Source organism: Macrobrachium nipponense, chromosome 12, assembly GCF_015104395.2.
Source record: "Macrobrachium nipponense isolate FS-2020 chromosome 12, ASM1510439v2, whole genome shotgun sequence".
In the NCBI taxonomy this organism is placed as follows: domain Eukaryota; kingdom Metazoa; phylum Arthropoda; class Malacostraca; order Decapoda; family Palaemonidae; genus Macrobrachium; species Macrobrachium nipponense.
The window spans coordinates 22213674-22238637 of record NC_087205.1 but is presented as its reverse complement, the minus strand read 5'-3'; the positions used below and the strand labels follow the sequence as shown (position 1 = coordinate 22238637).

The following is a 24964-nucleotide window of genomic DNA, read 5'->3' as shown; positions in this document are numbered from 1 at the left end:
CACAACTTCACCGATAATGCAGCTATGTGAAAAGAGAAGCAAGTGTCTCTTACTAAATACGTATATGAATTATGCATACACATAATACAAAAAGGAATTTAATAATATACAAATTAAAACTTAAAAAAAAGGAAAGCAACTACAAAATTATGGCATTTGCTAGTAGGAACACTGAGATTATGCACACAACAAAATGCCTCACTGTTCTAACAAAAGCAAAGAAATAGGTCCATTGTCTAATGCCTGTTTTATGTTATTCTGGATTTCATTGGTATTTTTGCCAGCAGTTATCTGTCATCTACTGCAACACTGGATGTGCATGTCATCTGCTGCCATGATGTCACTACCTGAACCTACGAGAACACACAAAGCTAAGAATGTGGCTAACTAGCTTTGTTTTTCTCTTTTGCATTAATTCCTGAAGTCATACACTTAATGACAAGAACACTGAAACAGTCCCCATTACAGCACATACTATGTTCCACTAGCTGTACCAATGAACAACCAAGAGGCTTTACTGGTTTCTTAATATGTCCAATTCTTATGCAAAGCACAAGATACTTCAGTTCTAACACCTATCTTTACTATCCTTAGCCCCATTTCAGTTCAGCACTTAACATAAGACAAAAAAAAAAAAAAAAAAAAAAAAAAAACTTTCATCTATACAAAATAGAAAAACAAAATGCATTTAACAGTGGAGATAACAATCTAACACATCTCAAAACACAGAACATTTTGTTTTCTTTGATTACAGGCAATCATCATAAAAACTTACGTAAAAATGAGATAATCACAAAGCAGCTTTGTTACTATTGCAGGTGTCTATGGATAAACAGTGATATATTGCCTGGTTTACAGAATAAACATTTGCCGCAGGTAATGGTAAGAGAACAAAATATCGCAAAGGAATTCCTGCTATCATGCAAGAAAAAAAATTGATAATGAAAAGAGCAACAGGTTGTTCTGGTCTGGTGTGAGCAGCAATGGGTTATATAAGAGATCAAGAGCTATTGGAGTTGAGAGTAAATTTTGATATTCCTAAATAGTGTTCACATTTCTAATTTTACCAGGTAAAATAAGGTAAGTAATGCCCTAAGAATATATCACAAGTTTAAGCATGGTAGGTTCTATTAAAAGGATATCACTCTCAAAGGAACCTAAATGAACTGAGAATTATGTCTGACAAAGGATCTCTCAACTTTTTTCTACTTAGCCATTTTGTGGAAGTCTAAATCCTTCCAAACAACTTTGTAACAAGCATCCTTTATCCTCCATTAATCCTATTGTTTCTTTCCTTATGATGCTACTAGTTATTATTCATTCCAGCCGTGAACACTGTACAGAGTCCTGAGTGACTATGATGACCAGAAAGAAAATCTTCCCAGATCTGCACACTTACATCCAACACGAAGTTGTGTTACACATCAGAAATACATCACTATGCCATTAAAGTGAAATGAAAACGATTAATATGGACATTTCAAAAAGATAATTACATGAACCATCATTATGCAGTTAGTTAAAATTAAATATATAGCAGCCAGCACAAAGGTAACATAAAAAGGTGATCAAGCCATGCAGTGGCAAACATTTTACATTTATGTAATTTAATGGACATATTCATGCAATTCAGAATTTTGTCAAAAATAAATTACCATAAACATCTGACATTCCTTGATGACTTAATCAGCACTGATTAACTATTTATGACCATTCTCATGAATAAAGTATAAAAATCTATAACAAAATACTTAAATCAAACCTCAATATAAAAAAATGTATAAAATTGAATAGTACCGTACAATTCTCTTCATATTAACATGGAGCCTCCACCAAAATGCTCTCTCCTTTCTAAACACCATTTATGTTCGATGAAAAAAATCTCTGATAACATGACATGATTTTACAACTACTAATCATACATTACTTTCAGTTCCTATGAATAGGTTTTCTTCTCACAAGATTACAACGACCTCAAGGCAGAAGAGGAAGAGGACACAGATTTTCTGTGTTTATTTCCACAGAGTGTTCCGTGCCTGATTAGTGGAGGCTCGTGGATGTCAAGACATAGGTGTTGCCAAATCACCTAGAATCTCTTTTTTTATCTGGGAAAGGAAATGGAAAAAAATTGCATGAATCTCTTTTCCTCGAGTGGAATTCCTAATAATATAATTCTTATAGTACGTACTGTATACTTAAGGGAAGAAAAATAAGATTGGAGATTAAGATAATGTATTTATGATCACAATGTTTCTTATATGACAATAATACTTAGTAATGACACACACAGTATAGGATAAAAAGATCTTTGACAGATTAACAACTGGAAAAGACATCTGACTTATAGCTAAAAATCACTTAGAACAGATGAAATCACAGGCAAACAAGTATTTTATGGAAGAAAATCAGAGGCCTGGTGCATGTGCATATGCAATATAGTAGATCCACTTAGGGCCCCCAGTGGCTAAACTTTCTAACTCCTTGTGGGTAGGTGACTTGTTCACACGCTCACAGAGATCTCGAGGCTCGCTGACCATTCTCTAAAGGTCTACTGTCATTTCAACTTGAAAATCCCTTTCATTTCATTTATATTAAGCTTTACTTCACTTGCTTCCTACTTCTTTTCACTTAAATGACAATAATAGTACTACTACATATTGCTATATGCTCAATTTATGTTTGTGTCAACTTAGCTGGCAGAGAGTCTTCGGTGTCTTTTCAGGGAGGGGTCGTTGGTAAGAAACTAATGTAACATTATTTTCTAATAATTTATGTAGCTTATGTTTTTCTAGCACAAACTTCCCAATTTTCTAGGTACCCGGTGACAGTATGCTAATTACATTACCTATATGCTTATTATGACTTGCTTCATAATAAGTAGAGCATTTCATATCACAAGGGATCATGTATAGCCTAAAGTGAACTGAAATGTAAATAACCAAATCGTAGCCTAGGTTCTGCAATACAACACCCAGATTACTTCACTCATTCTAAATAACATTCAAGATATTACAAGTGTTGTGTATATTCAAGATATTACAATGTGTTGTGTATATTAAGAATATTACAATTGTGTGTATATAATGAGAACATTTAAATTTTAATTTTATTAACTGTAAAATGAAATAACGACTCTTTATTTCCCTACCTATGAAGTCTGAGAATTTGGCGTTAGCACGGTCTCCTTCTCACTATTCTCATCCAAAGAACATCACATGAAATATCTCTCCATCATCAGATATGCATGTCTTCTAAATAATTTCCCCAAATAAACTTTAAGATAGGAATACTCATGTGATTTAGGCTTGGAGACCCTGATGACTTCTCAGAGATCGTTGTATAAGGTCTTGCCTGGATGGCCACTTAACTAAGACTGATTATGTCATTTCCAATACAACTGTATTGTACGAGGACTGTAACAAGACTGCTCTGTCTGAGCATTGTAAGACCACTGAATTCAAGGCTGCAACTGAACAACAACAAATGTCTGACTAACTGGCAAACCAACAAACAAACCGATGACCGATACTAAGTGCAATTACATGCACACCACTTACAAACTAATACATGAATCACACAATAACTAAACACAAATACTTTAACAAAACACAATATCTTCCTTTCATACACAAATGATGAACATATGGAAAAATACATTACATCTTGTGGCAAAGTACAATCTCTATTATCAAAGTTTCAACATACTACCCCGCAAGAAAAAAGAATGACAAATTTGTAAACTTAATTTGTATTTTTCATAACTAAAAACCAAACCTGAGGTCCGTTAAACATTTAGGATAATACTAGTGCCAAGCTGGAAACTGGTAGAATTAAAATTAAACTTGTGAGATCCAGGGACTATTGGCATCTATACCAGGTCACAGGGCATGTATTACCCAGAATGCCCTTAGCGTCCTGTGACCCGCCAGTTACAATTCCAACCCAGTCTAGACTGCTAGAGGGGTGGTTCGAGGTGGGCCTTTTAAACTGTTAAGACTCAGGTTTTGTTAGTTATGAAAAAATACAAATTAGTTTACAAATTTGTCATTTGTTCATACATAATACGAAAAACAAAACCTTCAGTCTTAACATTAGGATAGACTTACTTATTGGTGGGAGGTAAGGCACTATCACTGACTGGGAGTTCCCAGGTTATCAGTGGGGGTTCCGTTCTCGGCAAAGGTGGTGATACATGAAAACCACCATTAACCAAAAACTCAGTGACTTATGGCGCTGAGATTTGGTTAATGACGCCTCAGTTAGGATGTTATGGCGCCATAAATATTACCAGCATCTTATGGTGCCGATAACTGAAATTTACCTGTTATGGCACCATAAATTGCCGATTTTATGGTGCTAGACAAGCACCGTAAAACTGGATCACCATTAACTGGGAACTGCCTGTAACTGTAATAGTCCTGTTCTTATCAATGCCTTCCTGGCTTCTGCAGCTATATGAGCTGTCTTTCTGCTTGGGAGGGTGCTCGGCTGAATATCTTTTGCAGGATCAATTTTTTCTATCTGCCACAGCTCTAGGGGGTATAGCATAACTACAGATCTCATGAGCTGGCTATGACCCATTCTTAGAGTAGCCACTCTTAGGACCTTGTCTCACCCCATTTGTAATTCGACCACTTGACCCAACTTCCACTTGCTCCTTGGCCCCTCATCATGAATGATTACTACTTCCCTATTTTGGGCCATGAGCTATGCACTGTTCCTACTTGACAGCTCTCTCTTAGTGCTGCCAAATACTCCCTCTCATATCTCTTCCATAGGTTGTGACACAACCTGGACACATAAAGAAATCTTTTCTCAGTGAACTCTCTCTGTCCATAAGTAGAGTCACCAGGGATCTCTTCCCAATTTACTACTTCTCTTGGGAAGGACTTAAGCTTTCTTCCAAGAATCAAATGGTTCACGGTTAAAATTTCCAACTGATTCAATTCCCCGGGTGTGTAACTTTACAATCTATCATTAATAATCCTTTCCATCACCAATACACAGGTCAGTTCTTCAAAACTGAGTAAGGCCTGGCCCCTGATCTTTTTTAGGCATGACTTGAGAAGTGTTATCGGCCTTTCCCATATCCATAGCACCAAACCATGATGCTCTCGCTGGAATGAATTTCCAATTACACTGTATCTTTAACAGATGTTCCTTTACCCTGGGATTCTTCGACATGGCTCTAAGATAATCTGATGCCACTACAAATGTGGTGGCATTATCACTCAACATGAGTGCTGGGAAATCTCTTCTGCTGCAGAATTTTCAAAAACTCACGAGGAAAGAGTCACAGGACTGATTATCAACTAGTTCCACATGTATGCCTCTGGTTATTGGGCATGTAAATAGGATGATATAAGACTTCTTAGGGTTCTGTTCCAATAACCCTTAAACCATAATGCACTGGTGTAGTCCACATTGCATCCTGAACTCATGTAAAGGAGGAACCACACTGGGCCTATACGGCTTCCCCTGCATTCTACAAATCAGTGGTGTAATATACTCTTAGTTGCCTGATCTGTGGGATCTAGAACTCCTGTCTGACACTCACCTCAGTTGCATTTACACCCATATGAGTGATAGCATTGTGATGTTCTTTAATAATTGCCCGAGTAATGCAGCAACTCTTTGGCAATAGTATTGGAAATTTAGCAGCTTCAGGTAACAGTGCATATTCTAGTCTACCTTTACACATTATTACCCCATTGTCCAGGTAAAGATTTAACTGGTGTATGAGAGCTAGTTATGGTTTTCTTGGAAAGATTCCTTTTGCATGAGGACAATAGTTTTACGCTCTGCCTCTTGGAGTTCTTCCAAGGTCAATTCACCAATTACTTTCATACTGGTTGAACTCCTGCAATTATTAAAATTCAGAGGATCCATGGCTTGGTCCTATATACCCTTTTGACCTTGCTGAATCTTTCCCAACTATGCAAGTGAATATCACCATTCAGGTTGTCCCCTACAGTATTGACCAGTTGTTCTCTTCCCTACCCTGTAAAACGTGATTCACACACCCATGACCTATCTATTGGCCAAGAGGAATTTTTTAACAAAGGGGGTCCCTCCCACCAGAAAGAATTGTCCATGATTATTTCTGTCCTTTTCCCATGTCAATTAGTCAATGTGATTATCATCAGTAGGTACATAGGACAGGACTGCCTCTGGAATTAATGAGTTTACTTCCTGTACTCTATTTTTCACAAATAGAGGTAGAAAATTTTTTTATACTAGCCAACTTAGGGCGCCTTTACAGTCCGACCAAACGAACAGTTCAACAAGCTCATCCTTCTTTAAGGATTCTGGAATAAATTTGCCCATTTTTGCTGCTAGCAACACTGTCATCAACTCAAGCTATGGAACAGTCAGTTCTTTAATGGGCGCTACTCTTGCCTTTACTATCATTAAATGAGTTTTTGTTCATAACTATATGCTACACAACCATATGCTGACTCACTGGTATTGCTGAATATGTGTAAAGAGTCCCCCTCTCCTAGGCTAGTATTCCTAGGAAAAGTAATATCAAGATACCTCTTCAGATAACTCGAACCCATTGCTTACTTGTAAGTGGGTTCTGGGAGTTGACTATCCCAATCCAACTGTTGCTTCCATAAATTCTGGAAAGTAGTATATCCTTGCCTAATAGTGACAGGTAGAAGTACTCCTAATGGATCGTAAATTGGTACAATTGTTTTTAACATTTTTCTCTTAGTCTGACTAGACTTATGTCAGTAAGATGTAATGTCAAGGTATCTTTCCTTTTGTCCCAATCTAGACCTAAGACCTTATGAAATGTTTGCTCTTTGGCACTGATCCCATATGCTCTAGCTATGGTTTGTAACGAGTCATTATTACTCATCCATTCGTTCAGGTACAAATGTGCCTGTGCAAATATCTTATTTGCTTCTAAGAAAAAATTTACCAGCTCATTATCATCATTCCCGGTGAACTGTAAGTTATCTACATTCTGAAAACTTGACACACTATTGCTTTAGTCTATTCGAAGCCAACCCAAAGTTGGAGGTTAATCTAAATCTATTGCCTTTCCAACATACTGTTTGTCAATTTCAGAATAGGTTACAGTACCCTAAAAGTTCTCCAATACCTTCTTTCCTGTTCCATTATCTCACTGCACTTAATACCTAAGTGATCCAAACTCCATAAAGTTTCAAGATCTTCCATTGGTTCTTTTACACGAGCAGCCCCTTGTGTCAGTTATATAGTATGTTTTCTCACCCAGTTTTAAAACAGAAACATGAGTTTCCATGGTGGGATGAGAACTACAGGTTCCAGTTACAATGTAACCAAATATGGTTGATAGCAATATTAAATTCTTAAATTTCCTAAACCCTGAATGTATAGTATGTTGTACATTGTCAAACCCCTATTAACAACACTAGTATAGGCAATTGTTTCTCTACAGGTAGATCAAAATCTTTATCAGCCAAGCTGATTTTTGTTTTACATAATGACCATAAATTCTTCTTAATTCTGAATTTCAATCTCTTGTCGAAGTTTTGACAATGCTAGCTTGTTTATTTTCATGGTCAAATTAGCGGTCAATGAATTTACATTAGCGCAATTTGTGCTGTGTACATTTTTTAGGATTAAGTCTAGGATAAGATTTTGGAGAAAGTTCTCTTCACTTGTTGCATATTTTGTGCATTTTGCTTTTCTTGGTGTTAATATGCTACTTAATTTTCATCATTAGTCCCAGAATATTATTGACATCATACAATACCTAGTATTGTTGTTGGCTGATAGTATTCCAATGTTTATTTACTATACAGCATATGTATTGTAACTACTTGACCGCACTGGGTATAGCGGACCCCCCGTATTCGCATTCTCCGGATTCGCAGACTCACACATTCGCGGATTTCTCTCGGGAACGTTTCCCCGCATTATTCGCAGAAAATTCGCACATTTGCCGTATTTTTCTATGAGAAATATCCACAAATTCCTGTTTTTTTTTATCAATTTCATCATAAAATGCACTTTTTGTAATAAAACTATGAAAAAACCCAAGTATGAACATTTTTAGTGGGTTTTTCTTGAGTTTTAACTAACAAAATAGGCTGTTTTTAGAGTTTTTATAGGGGTTCCAAACATACGCGGGTTCAAACTATTCACGGGGGGGTCTGGTAAACATCCCCATTGAATATGGGGGGACCACTTTACCACAGTATATATTTTGTAGTTGCTTACATTCTCCAGCCTTGTGTGCATGAGGAATACTTTACTTTATGGTTTGGATTTTGCTAAAAACTGGAGGGGTTCGCCTAAAGAACATTCTTGAACTGTTATTTTTGCTTCCACAATCTGTTGCTATGTTTCTAGTTTGAGATGCCAGAGTGATGGTGTACTATTAGCCTAACTGTAATGTATAGGTCAAGTTTTGACAAGGACCTGCATCATTTTGTAGATTTACAGGGTCAGGTCTGTACCCCAGAGCTAACCTACTATATTTGCCAAAAATGAGCACCTCCCCAAAAGAATCACCTTACAAGGAAGGCTGCAGAGTATGTCAGCTATAGCCTTAGGTTGCGGTTTTCTAAGGCATTCCCTTCTTACTATGTATAGCAAAGTCCAACTAGCTTTGCAACTAAGCCACGCCCACTGATCATGTCATGACCATTCCTTGAGGCTGACTGGCTGGAAACAGTTTCCAAAAGTTGGTTAATTTGTGATTCTTTTCATCTTCATTTATTTTGCAATGGCTGTTTTACCAAACTAAAATATATTGTGCTGATTATGAAAAGGAAATGCTATACAGTAATAACCTGAACTTACATGAGGTTAGGTTCCAGACCCCCTTGCGCAAAGGGAATTTGCGCTCAAGTTTGGCACAGTCTCTAAAAATGCTAATAAATGCATAGTACTTCTAGAGTTTGAACACTAAATATGACCCTAATCACGCTCCCAAACATTAAGCTAACTTTTAAATGAAACTAAAGTTACTGTAATTTCATTCAAAGTTAGCTTAATACATTACCCTTAGAAAAAAGAAATAAATGGTTGGTAAAATATAGGAGTGGGTGAAGATTAAATACATACAATATTTCTCTCTTCTTTGCCCCTTCAGACTGACCGATCTATTCTTATAAGTCTTCTCAATCATTTTTAAGAAATTCTTTCTGTCTCTTTTGCTTTGTTCAAAATTCCTTTTCATGAACAAACAGTGCTTTTTATTTGGACTGATACAACTCTTAGTTATGTGTCTGTTTAGTACAGCACATTGAGAGAGAGAGAGAGATGAGAGAAGGAGTGCAGAGAGAGAGAGAGAGAGTTCCTGTTCCTATTTCTGCTGGTTCCCGCTGCTGTTTCCGGTGGGTGTCAGTGCTTACACTTCTTACCTTACGGACCTTAGAGCTCGTCCGGGTTTCCCCAGGTCCCTCAGTGTGAAGCACCTCTAATGTCTACCAGAGAATTGCTAACGCATCTTCTGGTTTATTTTGCATCTTCAATCTTGGATGGTCTGGGATGCAGCTTAAATATTTGTCGAGCTTATTCTTAAACACATCTACACTCACTCCTGATATGTTCCTCAGATGAGCTGGCAACGCACTGAATAGATGATGCATTGTCGATGCTGGTGCGTGGTGGATTAATGTCCTGGGTGCTTTCCTTAGTTTTCCTGGTATAGTTTTGGGCACTATTAATCTACTGCTGCTTGCTCTTCCTGATGTTTTTAGCTCCATGATGGTTTGGCCATTCCTTCTATCTGTTTCCATGCCTATATTACATGTAGCATCTCTTCTCCTTTTCTAGACTATATAATTTTAAAAAATTGTAGTCTTTCCAGTAGTCAAGATCCCTTAACTTTTTCTATTCTAGTTTTAAAGGACCTTTGTACACTCTCTATTTGTGCAATATCCTTTTGGTAGTAAGGGTACCATAACATATTGCAATATTCAAGTGGACTATGTACATATGTTCGGGTTTTCTTGTTTTGAAGTGAGGTAACAACATTCCCAGTTTTGCTTTGCATTTTGCCAATAGTATTGCTATTTAATTATTGCATAACATGTTTCTATTCACATCATGCCAAGGTCTTTAACTGCTTCCTTATTTGATTGTTTCATTGTTAGGTCCCCTATATCAATGATGCATATATATATATATATATATATATATCATATATATATATATATATATATATATTATATATATAATGTATGTATATTTAGAGAGAGAGAGAGAGAAAAGCATTGTCTTTACACAAGTACGTATTAAGCTAACTTTTAAATGATATTAAAGTTACTGTGATTTCATTTAAAAGTTAGCCTAATACATTACCTTAAAAGAAATAAATAGTTGGTAAAAATATAGGAGTGTGTGAAGATATAAACGTATGGAGAGTTACAAGGATTAGGATGTCTCAAAAACTTGTTAGTCCATCCGAGGAGACATTATGTGGTCACTTATCTCTAGGAGCAGATTTTACTTTTCAATTCATTCAGTCTCCTGTTTACAACTTCTGGTGGCAGTTTACTCCATGTGTCACATATCTTGTATGTAAAGAAGTTCCCACAGTGGCATGTGTTGTATCTCTTCAGTTCTAGTTTCCATCCATTATTTCGTCTGGTTTTCGTTTAACGTAAATAGGTTACTGTCTACTTTTGTTATGCCTTTTATTTTTTTAAATGCTTCTATTAGTGGTTGTGATTGTCATGTTTCTAAGCCATAATGTTCAGGCTCTCTAGATGTCTTTGGTAACCTATTTGCCTGATGGATGGAATTAACTTTGTGGCTCTTGCTTTTACCCCTCTTATCTATTATATCCTTATATTCAAGATGAGTCTTAAACTATTGATGAGTAGAGCTGCAGCACCGTTTCCTTGCTTCTGTATTTGAACTGCCTCCTTATGTATCTCACTAGTTTCTGTGCCTTCTTTTCAGCTTTTATGCACTGTTTTGTGCATTTTAAGTCCTAGGTAATAATGACTCCCAGGTCCTCCTCTTGTTCTACACTATTTATGTCATTCCCAAGCAGCTTGTAGCTGGCATGGGGGTTGTTTGTTCCTATTTGTAACACTACATTTATCCAAGTTGAAAGGCAATTGCAATCTTTTTGACCACTCTCCTATTTTCATTAGATCATTTCTTAAACTTTCCACTGTATCTGGGTCTGCTGCATTTACACCTAGTTCGGTGTCATCTGTAAATTTGGCTATTCTGCTAGTTAAGTCTACATCAATGTCATTAATGTAAATCAAAAAAAACAAGGGAAGGGCCAAGGGATGGCCAAGGACAGAACTCTGAGGAACTCCGCTTGTTAATTATGCCATTCTAATTCTTCACCATTTAATATGACTCTCTGTTTTCTATATGTTAGCTAGTCTTCGATCCAGTCCCTGCTATCCTCATACAATTCCTAAAGCTCTAACTTTTGTCATTGGTTCTTGTGTGGAAAACTTTGTCAAAGTGGCCTTTTGGAAATCTAAGTAAAGCATATCTATTGTTCTACTACTCATAGATACCAAGCATGTTGTGAAAAACCCCCACAAAGTTTAATAGGCAGGATCTGTTTTGTCTGAAACAGTGTTGGCTGTTTAACAACAAGTTATTTCTATCAATGTGATCCACAATTTGATCTATAGTTTTGCGGCTCTTCTCTTGGACTTTTTTTGTAAACTGGGCACATTACCTAGTTTCCATCCTTTTGGTGCCTTTCTTTGTTCTGCACTTTTTCTGTAGAGTTTATATAGATGAGGAACTACAGTGGTACCTTGGACCTCGAGTTTATTCGTCTGTGGTCAAGCTCGTAGCTCAATTTGCTCGTATATCAAATCAATTTTCCCCATTGAAAATACTTAAAAAGCCCTTAATCTGCTACAACCCTCAAAATGCCAACCCATAATTTTATGTTTCATGTTATCAAATAAGAAAAATACATTTCTAAATAACAAATATTGTATAAAACCTAATAGAAAGAGTATTTAAAGATATAATAAGGTTTTATACAGTGTACAGGTGGTGCTCAAGTTACAATAATTTGTCTTACGATAATTCAATTTTACGAGAGACAAATCACAGTAGCCTAAACTTTTATCCCATCTTCTAGTTTAAATAAGTTAAAAAAAACAGCAACAGAGAATGATGAAAGTACTGTTTCAACATTATAATCATTGCGTAAATGTGTACAGCAATGAATAACCAAATGAGAAACAACTTTTTTAAGTGCAAAAGAATTGGATAACATCAACATCAGCTTGGCATGTATTTCAACCATCTTATGATAGTAAACAATTACCATAGTTACCTTATAAATGACGTTATATAGAATAGGACTGAGATATTTTGATGTAATAACTTTATTCGCAATATTTCAAAGATCAACAAGAAAATGTACTGTTAAATTCAAATCAAGTTGTAGCTGAAGCTGAGAAAAAACGTTCAAGCTGCTAATGACTATTATTGTGCATTGGCAACAAGGATAAATCTCCTGTAAACTTATGCCATCAAACACAACTGTAGAAAAAATTGAGAGAAAATAATTTTAATCAAAACTACTGAGCATGAAAAAATACATTTTACAGTTGTTTTCATGCCAATAAAAGGTAAATAACATAAAGTTTGCATTACAATGAAATAAAGTTAAAATGGAGAATGGAATCATGTAATTTTTTACTAAAAAAACATGCAGCCAATGTAATCCATTAATGAAAAAATAATTTAGCTTACAATCACAACGAGACGTATTTGAGACATATTTCGACTTGAAAACACATCGTATGACAAAAAATGACCTTGTCTCATATCAGTCAAGTATCTAGATATTCGTTTATGCTAACTAGAAGCAAGAAAATTTGCTCAGAATTGAGTTAAACATGGTGAAATAAACTTGTATTCGCCCTCAGGTGATTTTCAAACCAAAACATTGACCACTATGTTAGTAGTGTCTTATTAGACAATATTATGAGAATACATACAATATTATTGGATACAGTGAAGTAATGTAGTAACTTTTCAAAACAACAAGTTTGTCTATTTTGTCTTAATGTCCTCTTCTGTAAATATTATTATGTCTAACGTTTGAGAGAGAGAGAGAGAGAGAGAGAGAAAAGATGAGAGAGATGAGAGAGAGAGCAGACCGAGAGAGAGAGAGGAGAGAGATAATTACGTAAAAATCATTGATCGCTAACCGGCAACTCTCTCCCTCCTGTCACATTACTTGACATATTTGACAGTTCTGGATTTCGAGCTTCTGGTGGAGTTAAAAAGAAAGATGAGAGAAAGACTTCTTAATATGAATGATTTTGTCATTACAGTTATTATTATTATTAATACGTATTTGAAAATTTTAATAAACAGTAGATGCACCATAAAAATTCTCTCATCTCAATAGGAGACGAGAGAAATAGAGAAGAGGTTGTTCTTACTTAAAAGTGAAATGGAAAGGTTATTTGTTTAAAATACTATCACATACAAATTTTGTAATTACAGTTTTATTAACATTATCATTATTAATATTTATTAATACTGAAAATATCAATAAACATAGTACATACTACATGTACCCATAAAATTCTCTCATATCAGAGAGAGAGAGAGAGAGAGAGAGAGAGAGAGAAATTATTATTTTCATTATCTAATGTTATCCAATTTAAACGTAAAAGCTTATTGAAAACTTATAAATTATAAAAAAAATTAAACAAACACTTTTGCAGGGTTTCTCCAGGATTCGAAAATGGTTCGCGTCATTTGTAGTCTGGTGGGAAATACTCGCATATGATAATTAGTTAGGTTTCAATGAAAAGTTTGCACTATTGTGAATTCGCACAACTCAAATCCCGTAAGGTTGAGGTATAATTGTATTATCCCCTGAAATAAAATCATAATAGTATATACCTCTCTAAAAATGGTAACAAAAACAAGAAAAATATGAATGAAATCCAGGAGTGAGTGTTCTGCCCCCCCCCCGCTGCTGCAATGTTATTTCATAACTGAGGTTCACCTGAATATGGATGTGACACAGGGAATGTCTGCATTCGTATTGGTGCTCTTGAATTACTGATATTGGGAAGCGTGTTCACCACCACCGGAATCATTTACAGATTCAGAGGGATGACAAGCAGTGACTACACTCTACAAAACCTAAATACATCTTTGTTTAACAAAAGATTACAGTATGATAGGCTATGTAAGTCATATTGGATATAAATTGCAGAGCAATTTCTTAAGGACATCTCCTTTTGAAATAACAGGATCATAAAAAATTATGTAGACCTATAAGGTCCTATGTCTATTTGTCGGTTTACGCAGCTTAAGATGTTTGGATTATAGGCCTATCTTATATTCAGCTGTTTTATTGTGGTTCTTGTTGGGGTTATTCTTGTTTTTGTTGCTGCTGTTATGGTGGTTGTAGTGTCTGTCTTCAAAAATTGTTCATATGGTATCCTAACATTTGCAAATAAACATAGACCTATTCATAAAATACTGGTGTAAAGAATTATCTGCCTTCTCTTGTTTACTGAAATTTAGTAAATTGTTTTAATTAAAAGTAATTGAGATCTTTATGAATATAGTCTGCGCTAGAATATTCTCCTAACAACAGAGAGAGAGCGATGAGAGATGAGATGAGGAGAGATAGAGAGAGATGAGCGAGAGAGAGAGAGAGAGAGAGATGAGAGAGAGAGAGAGAATGCCCCCAAAACCAAGTGATTGATCCATGGGCTACTCATAGACTGGTTTGGATAATCTCATACATAACTTTTTCAGCTATCATATATTTTTCTTATTTTGTTAAGTATCTTGTGATGCCTTCCTACTATGTATAGTCTTCATTTTCATAGAAATGCTATAGCAGCTACTATGAGATTCAGGGCCTCTGTAACACGGTTTTTGGTACTTATAATGTAAAAGTGACTCTTTTTGAAGACGGGCCAACATACTCAGAGAAAAGGTTTCGAACGCACTCGTTAAGTAACTTATGACAGCATTTCTTCCCTCTTTCTCGAGGGATGATTGGCTATACGTAACGAAGGCTATACCTCTGGCAACAATGACATACAAATTTAAATACAAGCAAACCAGTACACCTTTATGAACTCTGGAACCTCTCCACTGATAATTGTCATAATGAACAAACCAACAAAATATGTTAATATATAAAAAACACTTTGATTATTAGTCTAACTCCAAAAATAAGTTTCCAAAGAATTACAGTCTACTTTATAGGTCACAATCAGATTGACAAGATGTAGGGAATAGTGGTAACTTATCAAAGACATAGTAGACAAGCTTGATTTGATAACTGCTATATCCAATAACAAGCCTGTTACTGAAAAAATAGCCGGTACCATATATTGGCTTTAAACCTTCCACCAATAATTTTAGCGTCAGAATGATGAACTTCATGAGGCCTCCAACCACTTTTGCCTCGTTGTAATTCAGGATAACACTGAAGCTACATGGGTATTGTTGGATTAGAAAATTTAACTTCTGGCTATAAAAAACTAATTTCTCTGAGTAGTTGTAAGAAGTGCTAAATGATCCTCAAAGGATCCCCCAGCAGTTGGAGGCCTAAACGTTTAATTCATGTATATTACTGCTATACTGTTGCGGCACTACTGACTACAGTAGTATTACTACGCTAGCACTGATACCCACCCACACATCTATGTATCGTTCCGCATTCATAAAGTCTTGGTTTTCAGAGACGATGGAGTTTGTCTGGTGGATGGGGCGGGGGGCCCGGGGCAAACGATTTTTAGTCCAAAAGGGGTTTTGTTTGTTTACCTTGCTTACGTAATGAATGTTTTGCGACTCCTTGGCTCGTAATCATTGGGCCATGGCGTTCGGCTAGATCATTTTTACTCTATAAAAATTAAAAACTATCGGGTTTAGGTTATTGATAAAGCTGACAAAATTTGTGTGTGGTTGTAAAATATACATATGTCAACTTTCAGCTACATCCGATGCTTTGACAAAGAGCAAAGTCCAAAAAACCGTGTTACAGAGACCCTGAATCTCATAGTAGATATTTACTCATCACAGTAATATAATTCGTTATCCTTTTGTGAATATATTTCCAATATAGTTCATTGAGAGCAGTTTGATAGTTGTGTGTAAGGCTGAGACATTCCTAAGCTTGATGTGCGTGTGTTGCCCATCGCTAAGAGCCCACAAGTTTTAATTCCTTTATTCTCTGTAGCATAAGTGGCGTAGCAGTTACTATGGCCATCCACGCATGTATGTGTATGTGCTCTTGCTTATATGGGACACTGCATTTTATATCCATTATATGGAGTTGAAACTACTATACTAATTAAAAGCTACCATATTTCTAACAGATATCGGTAGAAAACTATTTACAATATGAATTTGATGGGTAGGCCCTGTCATTTCTCAAAATAAAATAATTTGATGTGTAGATCTATGGCCTGACAGGTCTACACATCAAATGCCCTTTCATTGCCTCAAAATATAAGAAACTGACAAGTATGCCTATGCCCTATCACTGCCTCAAAATATAAGAAATTGATGTGTAGGCACCTATGCCCTGGCAGTGCCTCAAAATATAAGAATTTGATGTGTAGGCCTATGCCATGCCATTGCCTCAAAATATAAGAAATTGACATGTACAACTAATCTCTCCATGATATTACCATTTGACATGTAGAATTATGATGAATTAATACACTAACATCAGAACTGGCAGAATAAGTCGATGCTTCATTTCAATTATGTAATGTGGGCTATGTGGGATTGCTTAAATAGGCCAACACCAATTTAAAAGAAAAAAAGCAAGAATGCTTGTGTATTTAGGCTGTGCATGAAAATGATCCAAGATCTTCATAATGATATATATTTTATCTTTTATCAGAAATATCAATTGCATACTTCACAATTCCCGGATCTCAAATCTATGGTGTCATGATTCATGCACGAAACTCAACACCACTGAATGGAGTCAACTCCATACTGCTAATCATTTGGACTGTTAACTAGTGTGACGTCATTACTCCTTCGAGAGCTAGCCAATCACCGGCGTGCAGTGGGCAGAGCTTAGTTGAAAGCTACGTGGACTCTGCTTTAGGCAGCCATGACAAAGGTTAAGGATCTTGTCTCTTCTACCAATAACCTGATTGTGCTTCCTGATGCTCATCATAAGATCTTGGTACTTTTTCCTCAATTGCTGAGAGCCTTGGGAGTTTTCTGCATATGCACAAGAGAGACTGACTTCCATTTTATTTCTCTTCCTTTGAGGGATTATATGGTCTAGCTGATTTGCTCACCGTGGAAATGGGCTACTTACAAGTAACGGGTATGTTGTGCAACAAAGCCCAATTGAATGCTGAGAAACTGGAATTGGTTGGCACTAGCTATGATCAAATATCTAAATGTGAAGTTTACTATGCTTCATTACACATATACATATGCTGGTAAATTTTCTTAGGATGGGAATTGGTATGGCATCAAATACCCATGCTTCATTTCTGTATCTTGCTCTTTTTCCTGGTATAAATGCTACAGGTTATACACATACTTAAAAAAAAAAAGAAAAAAGAATGCATTTTATACTATACCTAGACTTTTAATTCACTGCTGTTTCTGCAATTCTACGTCAGTGATATCCGCCGTGCAAAGACAGTGAATCCCAGCAATACTGGACACTGGATTTTAATCTTCCATCACTTTGTTCGTGAGTGCACCCTTTTTATGTACCATAAAAGATAATTAGCCCTCACTGGATCAAATGCTACAGATTCTTACCATGTTTTCATGAAGATTTTGATATGCTAATTATTATCCATTAATCAGTTCATGCACATATGTTATCATGAATTAAAAATCAAGTATCACTCATCAAATTAATTATGTTAAGTACTACTCCAACAAACTCAAAATGCCCCTCCCAAAAAACAAACACAAAAAATCTCCCCTTCAGGAACAGCAACCCCCCGACAAGTCTATGTTACCTTCCAGACGTCTCTCCCAAACTGTTTCTTAGTCCAACAACTTGCAAGTTATTAGTTTTGCTGAAACTAACAACTTGCCTCAATTATATTTTCAAGATTCACTGAACCAATACATTTGTGGTGTACAAGTGATGCAAATGAGCATAATTATTTGCTACACTGAATTTTTATCCAATTACTGAGCTTCTTGGGTACTTAAACAGACGATTATAAATTGTTCTTTGTATGGTGTTTGCATTAATCTAATGCTTCTTTTATTTACTAGTAACTCTGTATTAAAATAATTCCCATAAAACATCACTTGAATCACAGGACTTCTCATATTCTGGGTTACAAGACTGATCATAATGAATTTTTTCAGTTTTTACATGGCAACACTTCTCATCAAACGGGATATTTTTCATTGGTGCAGTGAGATATTCTTATATGTTACTTCACAACAACAAGAACAGACTTGCTTTCTACATTTTTACAACAATGATATTAGCTTGCTCCCTACATTTCTTTCAATGTGATGTTTAATTTATCGGACCCTTCTAGTGTGTGACTTGCTTTCTGCTGACCTTTCACTACTATCACCACAGAACGGCTTGCTGTGGGCTGCATTTCCTAGATGTTCGAATCTTGGATACTAACCATGCAAAGAACAAAGCAAACTCACTGAATCCTTTGATTATATCAGTAGTGTCTAAGCAATTATGAGTAATGCAGTACCTGAGCATAAAACACTGACAGCATTTATGTTACTATTTGACCATTTGGTTATAAAAAACAAAACCAATTTTGCTTCAAAGCATTAATTTAATTCAATAACATAATATTCAAGACATTTTTTCTTAGTAAAAAGCCTTTATACTGTTTTATTGCAAATTAAATTAAATATAGCTATTTTATATGCAATGCATATCCATACCAACACACATCAAAAATAAATAATTACCAATCACAAAAGTACTTACCCTAAGTGGTGCACAGGACAACCAAGATCGGCCAGTCAACATTTCACCAACTATGGTCCAAGAGTCCAAAGTTGGCGTGTAACATTCGATTGTGTCATGGAAATGCTCCCAACCATCTTCTCCTCCGAGAATGTATATTCTTCCATCTACAACAGCCACACCTTTAAAAATACCATGTAAATATTGTAGTCAGAGCATCACTCCAGATTTTTGTTGGGGGGGGAGGGGGGGGGGGGGGGGGGGGGTTAAATTTTTTAAAGACGGTTTGGCGAGCGAAGGGAGCCTAAGCAGCTGTTTTTTTTTTTTTGAGCAATTTTATGTGTTGTTTGACACCACATGAGCAGGTATTTCGGCAAAAATTATATACTCCCACTATTGTTTGTTTATCTCATCATCACTGGTGGCTAGCAGACAGACAAGGATCAAGAAACATAGTATTTCTGAGAAATTTCATATATTTATGATTGCACATTTAAAACGAAAACATGCTGTTACTTCTTGGGGCTTAGGGGGTGAGGGGGGCCAAGTTGAGGTTGGGGGAGGCAAGTAGAGGCTTGGGGGGAGGGGCAACTTAAGTCTGGGGGAGGGCAGATTGCCGCACCGGCCCCCCCCAATTGATGCCCTTGATTGTAGTGCGATGTCCCACATTCACCTTTCAACCAAAATTATTTATATAATATATTTTAACCCATCAAATCACAAAAATACTGAATGTCTAATGTAAAGTTTTGCTCAATTCATCATACTAAAAAACAAAGATGAAAAAAAAAAATTATAGTACTACAGTCATACCCTGAACTTATGTGAGGTTAGGTTCCATCTCCTCACACAAAGCAACTTTTTGCTTAAATCTGGAATGGTCTCTAGAAATGCTAATAAATGCTTATTTCTAGAGTTTAAACACTAAATATGACCGTAATTATGTTCCCTAAGTATTAAACTAACTTTTAAATGAAATTAAAGTTACTTTAATTTCATTTAAAAGTTAGCTTAATACATTAGCCAGAAAAAAGAAATAAATGGTTCATGTAAATACTATATCACAATTTTTGAAAGTATATTTTATTTTCCCTAGCTATACAAATCTGAGGTCCTTTACAATTTTTGAAAGTATATTTTATTTTCCCTAGCTATACAAATCTGCTATAGGAATTACTCAAGGCGTAGCCTGGACACGGTTGCTGAATTTTTTAACAAGGCGGTTAGGTATTAACTTATCAGTTTTGGACGTTGGTAGTACCTCCTTCCTTCGACCGGACATAAACATTCCAATTTGCTTTTGGTGGGCCACAGGTAGGCATCATTGAGGGGGGTGGCATGAGGTGGGCAGTTAGTGTAAAGGACCTCAGGTTTGTATAGCTATGAAAAATACAATTTCTTTAAAAAATTGTGATTTGTTCCTACGCGATATACAAACCCTCGGTTCTTTACTATAGGAAGACTCACTGATTGGTGGGTGGAATATGAGTGATCTCCAGTGAACCGACTGGGGTTTAGCCTACCTGAGATTTCCTTTCAGGTTGTGAGAGCGAGGAAGGGAATCCAGCCAAGGACTTTTGATCAGAGTTAAAGAACTGCAAGATCATAGTCAGTCTTCTGGGTTTACTCATAAGGGGGAGAATATGTCCCCCCTTTAAGAGAAAGCCAAGAACCATTATGTCGGAGACATTAAGGGAAATACAAGTTATGAGTTTGTCCTTATGTCCAGGTCCCTCTTCCCTGCCTTGTGAAGGGAAGGGGCGGATATCACTTCTATTAAATATCTCACCTTTCTCACCAGTCACCTTCATTTTGCAACAAACTGGAAGTCTCTAGCACAATATTTCGATTTATGGTGAATTTTATGAAATAAACTTCTTCCTTACGTCCGCGTGGTAACTCTTCCGAAAAAATCATAATTTTTTTCGTCCGTTTGTCGTAATGTTTGCACCATTTTAAATTAGCTGTTACATAAAGTTTTGTATGATGAAAATGTGCGCACTTTATGTAGAATACAACAAAAAACAACCCATGGTTGTAGCTTTTATCAGTTTGGAAATATTTTCATATAAATAACGATAAATAGAAAAAAATTCGTCCTTCGGTCAAATTTAAACTCGACCGAAATGGTCGAAAACTGCAATTGTAAGCTACAACACTTACAGTCTAGTAATATCAATCAATTACCTTCATTTTGCAGCAAACGGGAAGTCTCTAGCACAATATTTCAATTTATGGTGAATTTTTGAAAACAGCTTATTTTTACGTCCGCGCATTACGAATTCATGCATCATTTTGTGATAATATTTTCTCTGTGTTGCCTTGATTGTTTTACAATGTGTGTTATATACCAAAATGATCGCAATTTAGTGTACAATACAACGAAAAAAAATAAACTCATTAGCTTTAACCGTTTTGCTCATAGCCCGATTGTTATACCATTATATATGAAAAATTTTTTTCACGCTGTCATATATCCCAATATTTATATATGATAATGATATTTTTTTTTTTCATTTCTGATGGTTCATACTAAACTTCAGGACAATGACAAAAAAAGGAGCCAAAAATGAACTCTTAATCTTGAAAACTAAGCGTGCTGAGATTTTTTTGAAAAAAAAAAAAAAAAAAAAGTTTCCGCTTTGGCGCTCACTTGCGAACGCCGCCGCCATACGGGAGATGATTTTTAAAATACCGCTTCGGCGTTTAAGGGTTAATGTCTTTATAAAAGATAAAGAATGGGATCTAGTTTGAAAGGAAATGACAAACCACCCTCTTGAAGGCCGAGAAGAAAAATGGAACCAAAAACAGGCACAGTGAAACCAACGAGAGATTTTTCAACATTTAACAGCAGAAGGAAACACAGATTACATGAATCAAGCAATCTACTGAATGTTAATTGCCAAGGAGTTATACCTGTTTGGGAAATATGGTACCCTAAGAGTGTGTTACAAGAAAATCTCTCCTTAAGTTAAAAAAAAAAAAAAAAAAAAAAAAACAAAAAAAAAAAAAAAAAAAAAAAAAAAAAAAAAAAAAAAGCCAAGACATAGTGGCTACATGAACGAAAATGCGCGATCACATTTTGAAGATGGAAAAAAACTTAGAAAAAGGTACTGACTTACTGATTAAAAAATTGGCTTCACAACACCAAAGAGATGTTACAGCAAGGTTTTGCTCACTTAGATTAGCCTTTGATTTAATTGGGTAAAAGGAAAAAAAAATTGAAATCTCCCAACATAACAATATTAGAAAAATGGACATAAAAGTTAATGTATAATTTTCAAGAAATAGAATGATGGAAAATAACAAATATTCAACTAATTACAAGCAATTCTGACAGCAGTAACTCTATCCTCCCTAACGGTCATGAGAAGGAGCACGAACATTCATAATATGGACAGATGGGAGAAATTTGATATTTTTCATCAAGTACTTTAGAGACAAACTATAAAGGCAAAGATAAAACCCTAGATGAAATGTAAAAGCAATGATAAAATGTCTTACAAGAAAAGTACAAATATTTTACATACCTGGTCTATAACGACGTTTCAAACATACCAGCAAACAGTCTGCCATGATTTAGTTCTCGGATCAAATCTTTCTACTTTATTAGTATTTTCAGTAGATGCATGCCATCCACCTAAAGAGATGCCAAAAAAAGTTCAGAAAATGCCCATGAAATATTTACTTTTATGGTGTAGCCTACAGCCATGTAATATATGTACGTATACCAAAAAATAATCAATATTAACCCTTAAACGCCGACTGGACGTATTTTACGTCGACATTTTTTGTCTCTCGGGTGCCGACTGGACGTATTTTACGTCGACATACAAAAGTTTTTTTTTTAAAAATTCGCGGAAAAATACTTTTAGGCCTACCAGCCGAAAACTCTCGAATCACGCGCCTTCCGGGGATGCTGGGAGTTCACGCGATCAAGTGTTTTCGTTGTTACAAATCGTTACGCAGGCGCGCAAGCGTGCGAATTTCTTTCTTGCCGACATTAAAAAGTATCTGTGACACATCTCGGAAATTATTTCGTCACTTTGACATAATTTTTTTACCATTTTAAATTAGCCGTTACATAGAGTATTATATGATGTAAATGTGCGCATTTTTTATGTAGAATACAACAAAAAAATACTCATGATTGTAGCTTTTATCAGTTTTAAGATATTTTCATATAAATAACGATAAGTGCCAAAATTTCAAACCTTTCTTCGGTCAACTTTGACTCTACCGATGGTCGAAAAATGCAATTGTAAGCTAAAAACTCTTATATTTAAGTAATTTATTCAACTCATTTAACTTAATTTTGCAACTAATTGGAAGTCTCTAGCACAATATTTCGATTTATGGTGAATTTATGAAAAAACTTTTTCCTTACGTCCGCGCGGTAACTCTTCCGAAAATAATCATACATGCGATTGTGGTAATGTTTTTCGCACCATTTTAAATTAGCCGTTACATAAAGTTTTATATATGAAAATGTGCGAAATTTCATGCACAATACAACTAAAAACAACCCATGGTTGTAGCTTTTATCAATTTTGAAATATTTTCATATAAAAAATGATAAGTGACAAATTTTCAACCTTCGGTCAATTTTGACTCTGCCGAAATGGTCGAAAAACGCAATTGTAAGCTAAACGCTTATATTCTGAGAATATTCAGCATTTACCTTCATCTTGCAACAAATTGGAAGTCTCTAGCATATTCGATTTATGGAATTTGAATGAATGAAAAAAATAACATTTTCTTTATGTCCGCGCGGTAACTCTTCCGAAAAAAAATCATACGTGCGATTGTGGTAATGTTTGCACCATTTTAAATTAGCCGTTACATAACGTTTTATATATGAAAATGTGCGCAATTTCATGTATAATACAACAATAAATAGTTGAAGGTTGTAGCTATTCTCATTTTCGAAATATTTGCATATAAATCACGATAAATAGAAAAAAAAAACCACGTCGGCTCGGTCAAATTTGACTCTACCGAAATGGCTCGAAAAACGCAATTGTAGATAAAACTCTTACAGTCTAGTAATATTCAGTCATTTATCTTCATCGTGAAACAAATTCGAAGTCTCTAGCACAATATTTAAATTTATGGTGAATTTTTAAAAAAAACTTTCCTTCCCTCCGCGCGCGGATTCTCCGCCACAAATCTCCGAAATGCGTAAGTCCCATTCTCGGAATATTTGCTCCGTTTTCATATTAGGCATTTCATAGAGTTTTATATATGAAAATGTGCGCAATTTCATGTAGAATAAACGAAAAATATTTGAAAGTTGTAGCTTTTGCTTATTTCCGAAATAATTGCATATAAAAAAATATATATATAAAATTCGACATTCGGTAAACTTTAGCTCATAAGATATGGTGTCGAAAACTGCATTTGTAAGCTAATATTCTTACAGTATAGTAATATTCAATCATTTGTCCTTCATTCTGAAACATATTGGAAGTCGTCTAGGACAAATTTTAATTTATGATGTGAAATGGTTTTGAAAAAAAATTTTGAAAAAAATAGGTTTAGGTTTAAGCGTAAGCGGTTACGAACTTCATGCATTATTTGTGATAATATTTTGTTCTCTTGTGTGCTTTTATCGTTTTACAATTTGTTATATACCCAAAATGATTGAAATTTAGTGTACATTACAACGAAAAAAAAGTAACTTGTTACCTTCAACCGTTTTGCGCACAGCGCGATTTGAATACAATTATATATGAAATTTCGTTTTTGCGCTATCATATATCGCATTATTTATATATGATAATGATAATTTTTTTCATTTCTGATGGTTGCATACTAAACTTCAAGCAATGAGAAAAAAAAAGGAGCCAAAAATGAACTCTTAATCTTGAAAACTAAGCGCGCTGTGATTTTTGAAAAAAAATATTTTTTTTCCGCTTACGCGCTCACTCTCAAACCCCTCCGGCACACGGGAGTCATTTTTTTATTTACCGCTCCGGCGTTTAAGGGTTAAGGGAAGCTTACCAGATTATTAATTACCACAAAAAGCTTCCACCATAATAGATTGCCCATATGTGAAAACCAGAAAGGAAAACAAAAAGAATAAAACATGAA

At 35.4% G+C, this 24964-nt stretch overlaps 1 protein-coding gene across 1 annotated transcript; it reads right to left on the bottom strand.

The window, feature by feature from the left end:
• Positions 1–6: 6 nt before the first annotated feature.
• On the bottom strand, positions 7–22419 carry LOC135224964 (kelch-like ECH-associated protein 1B; the record flags this gene model as incomplete). Its single annotated transcript, XM_064264270.1, is given in 3 exon segments — positions 7–2105; positions 18893–19053; positions 22402–22419. Coding segments are annotated over 3 exon segments (224 nt in total), but the record flags the coding sequence as incomplete, so codon positions are not given.
• Between the last annotated feature and the right edge of the window lie 2545 nt (positions 22420–24964).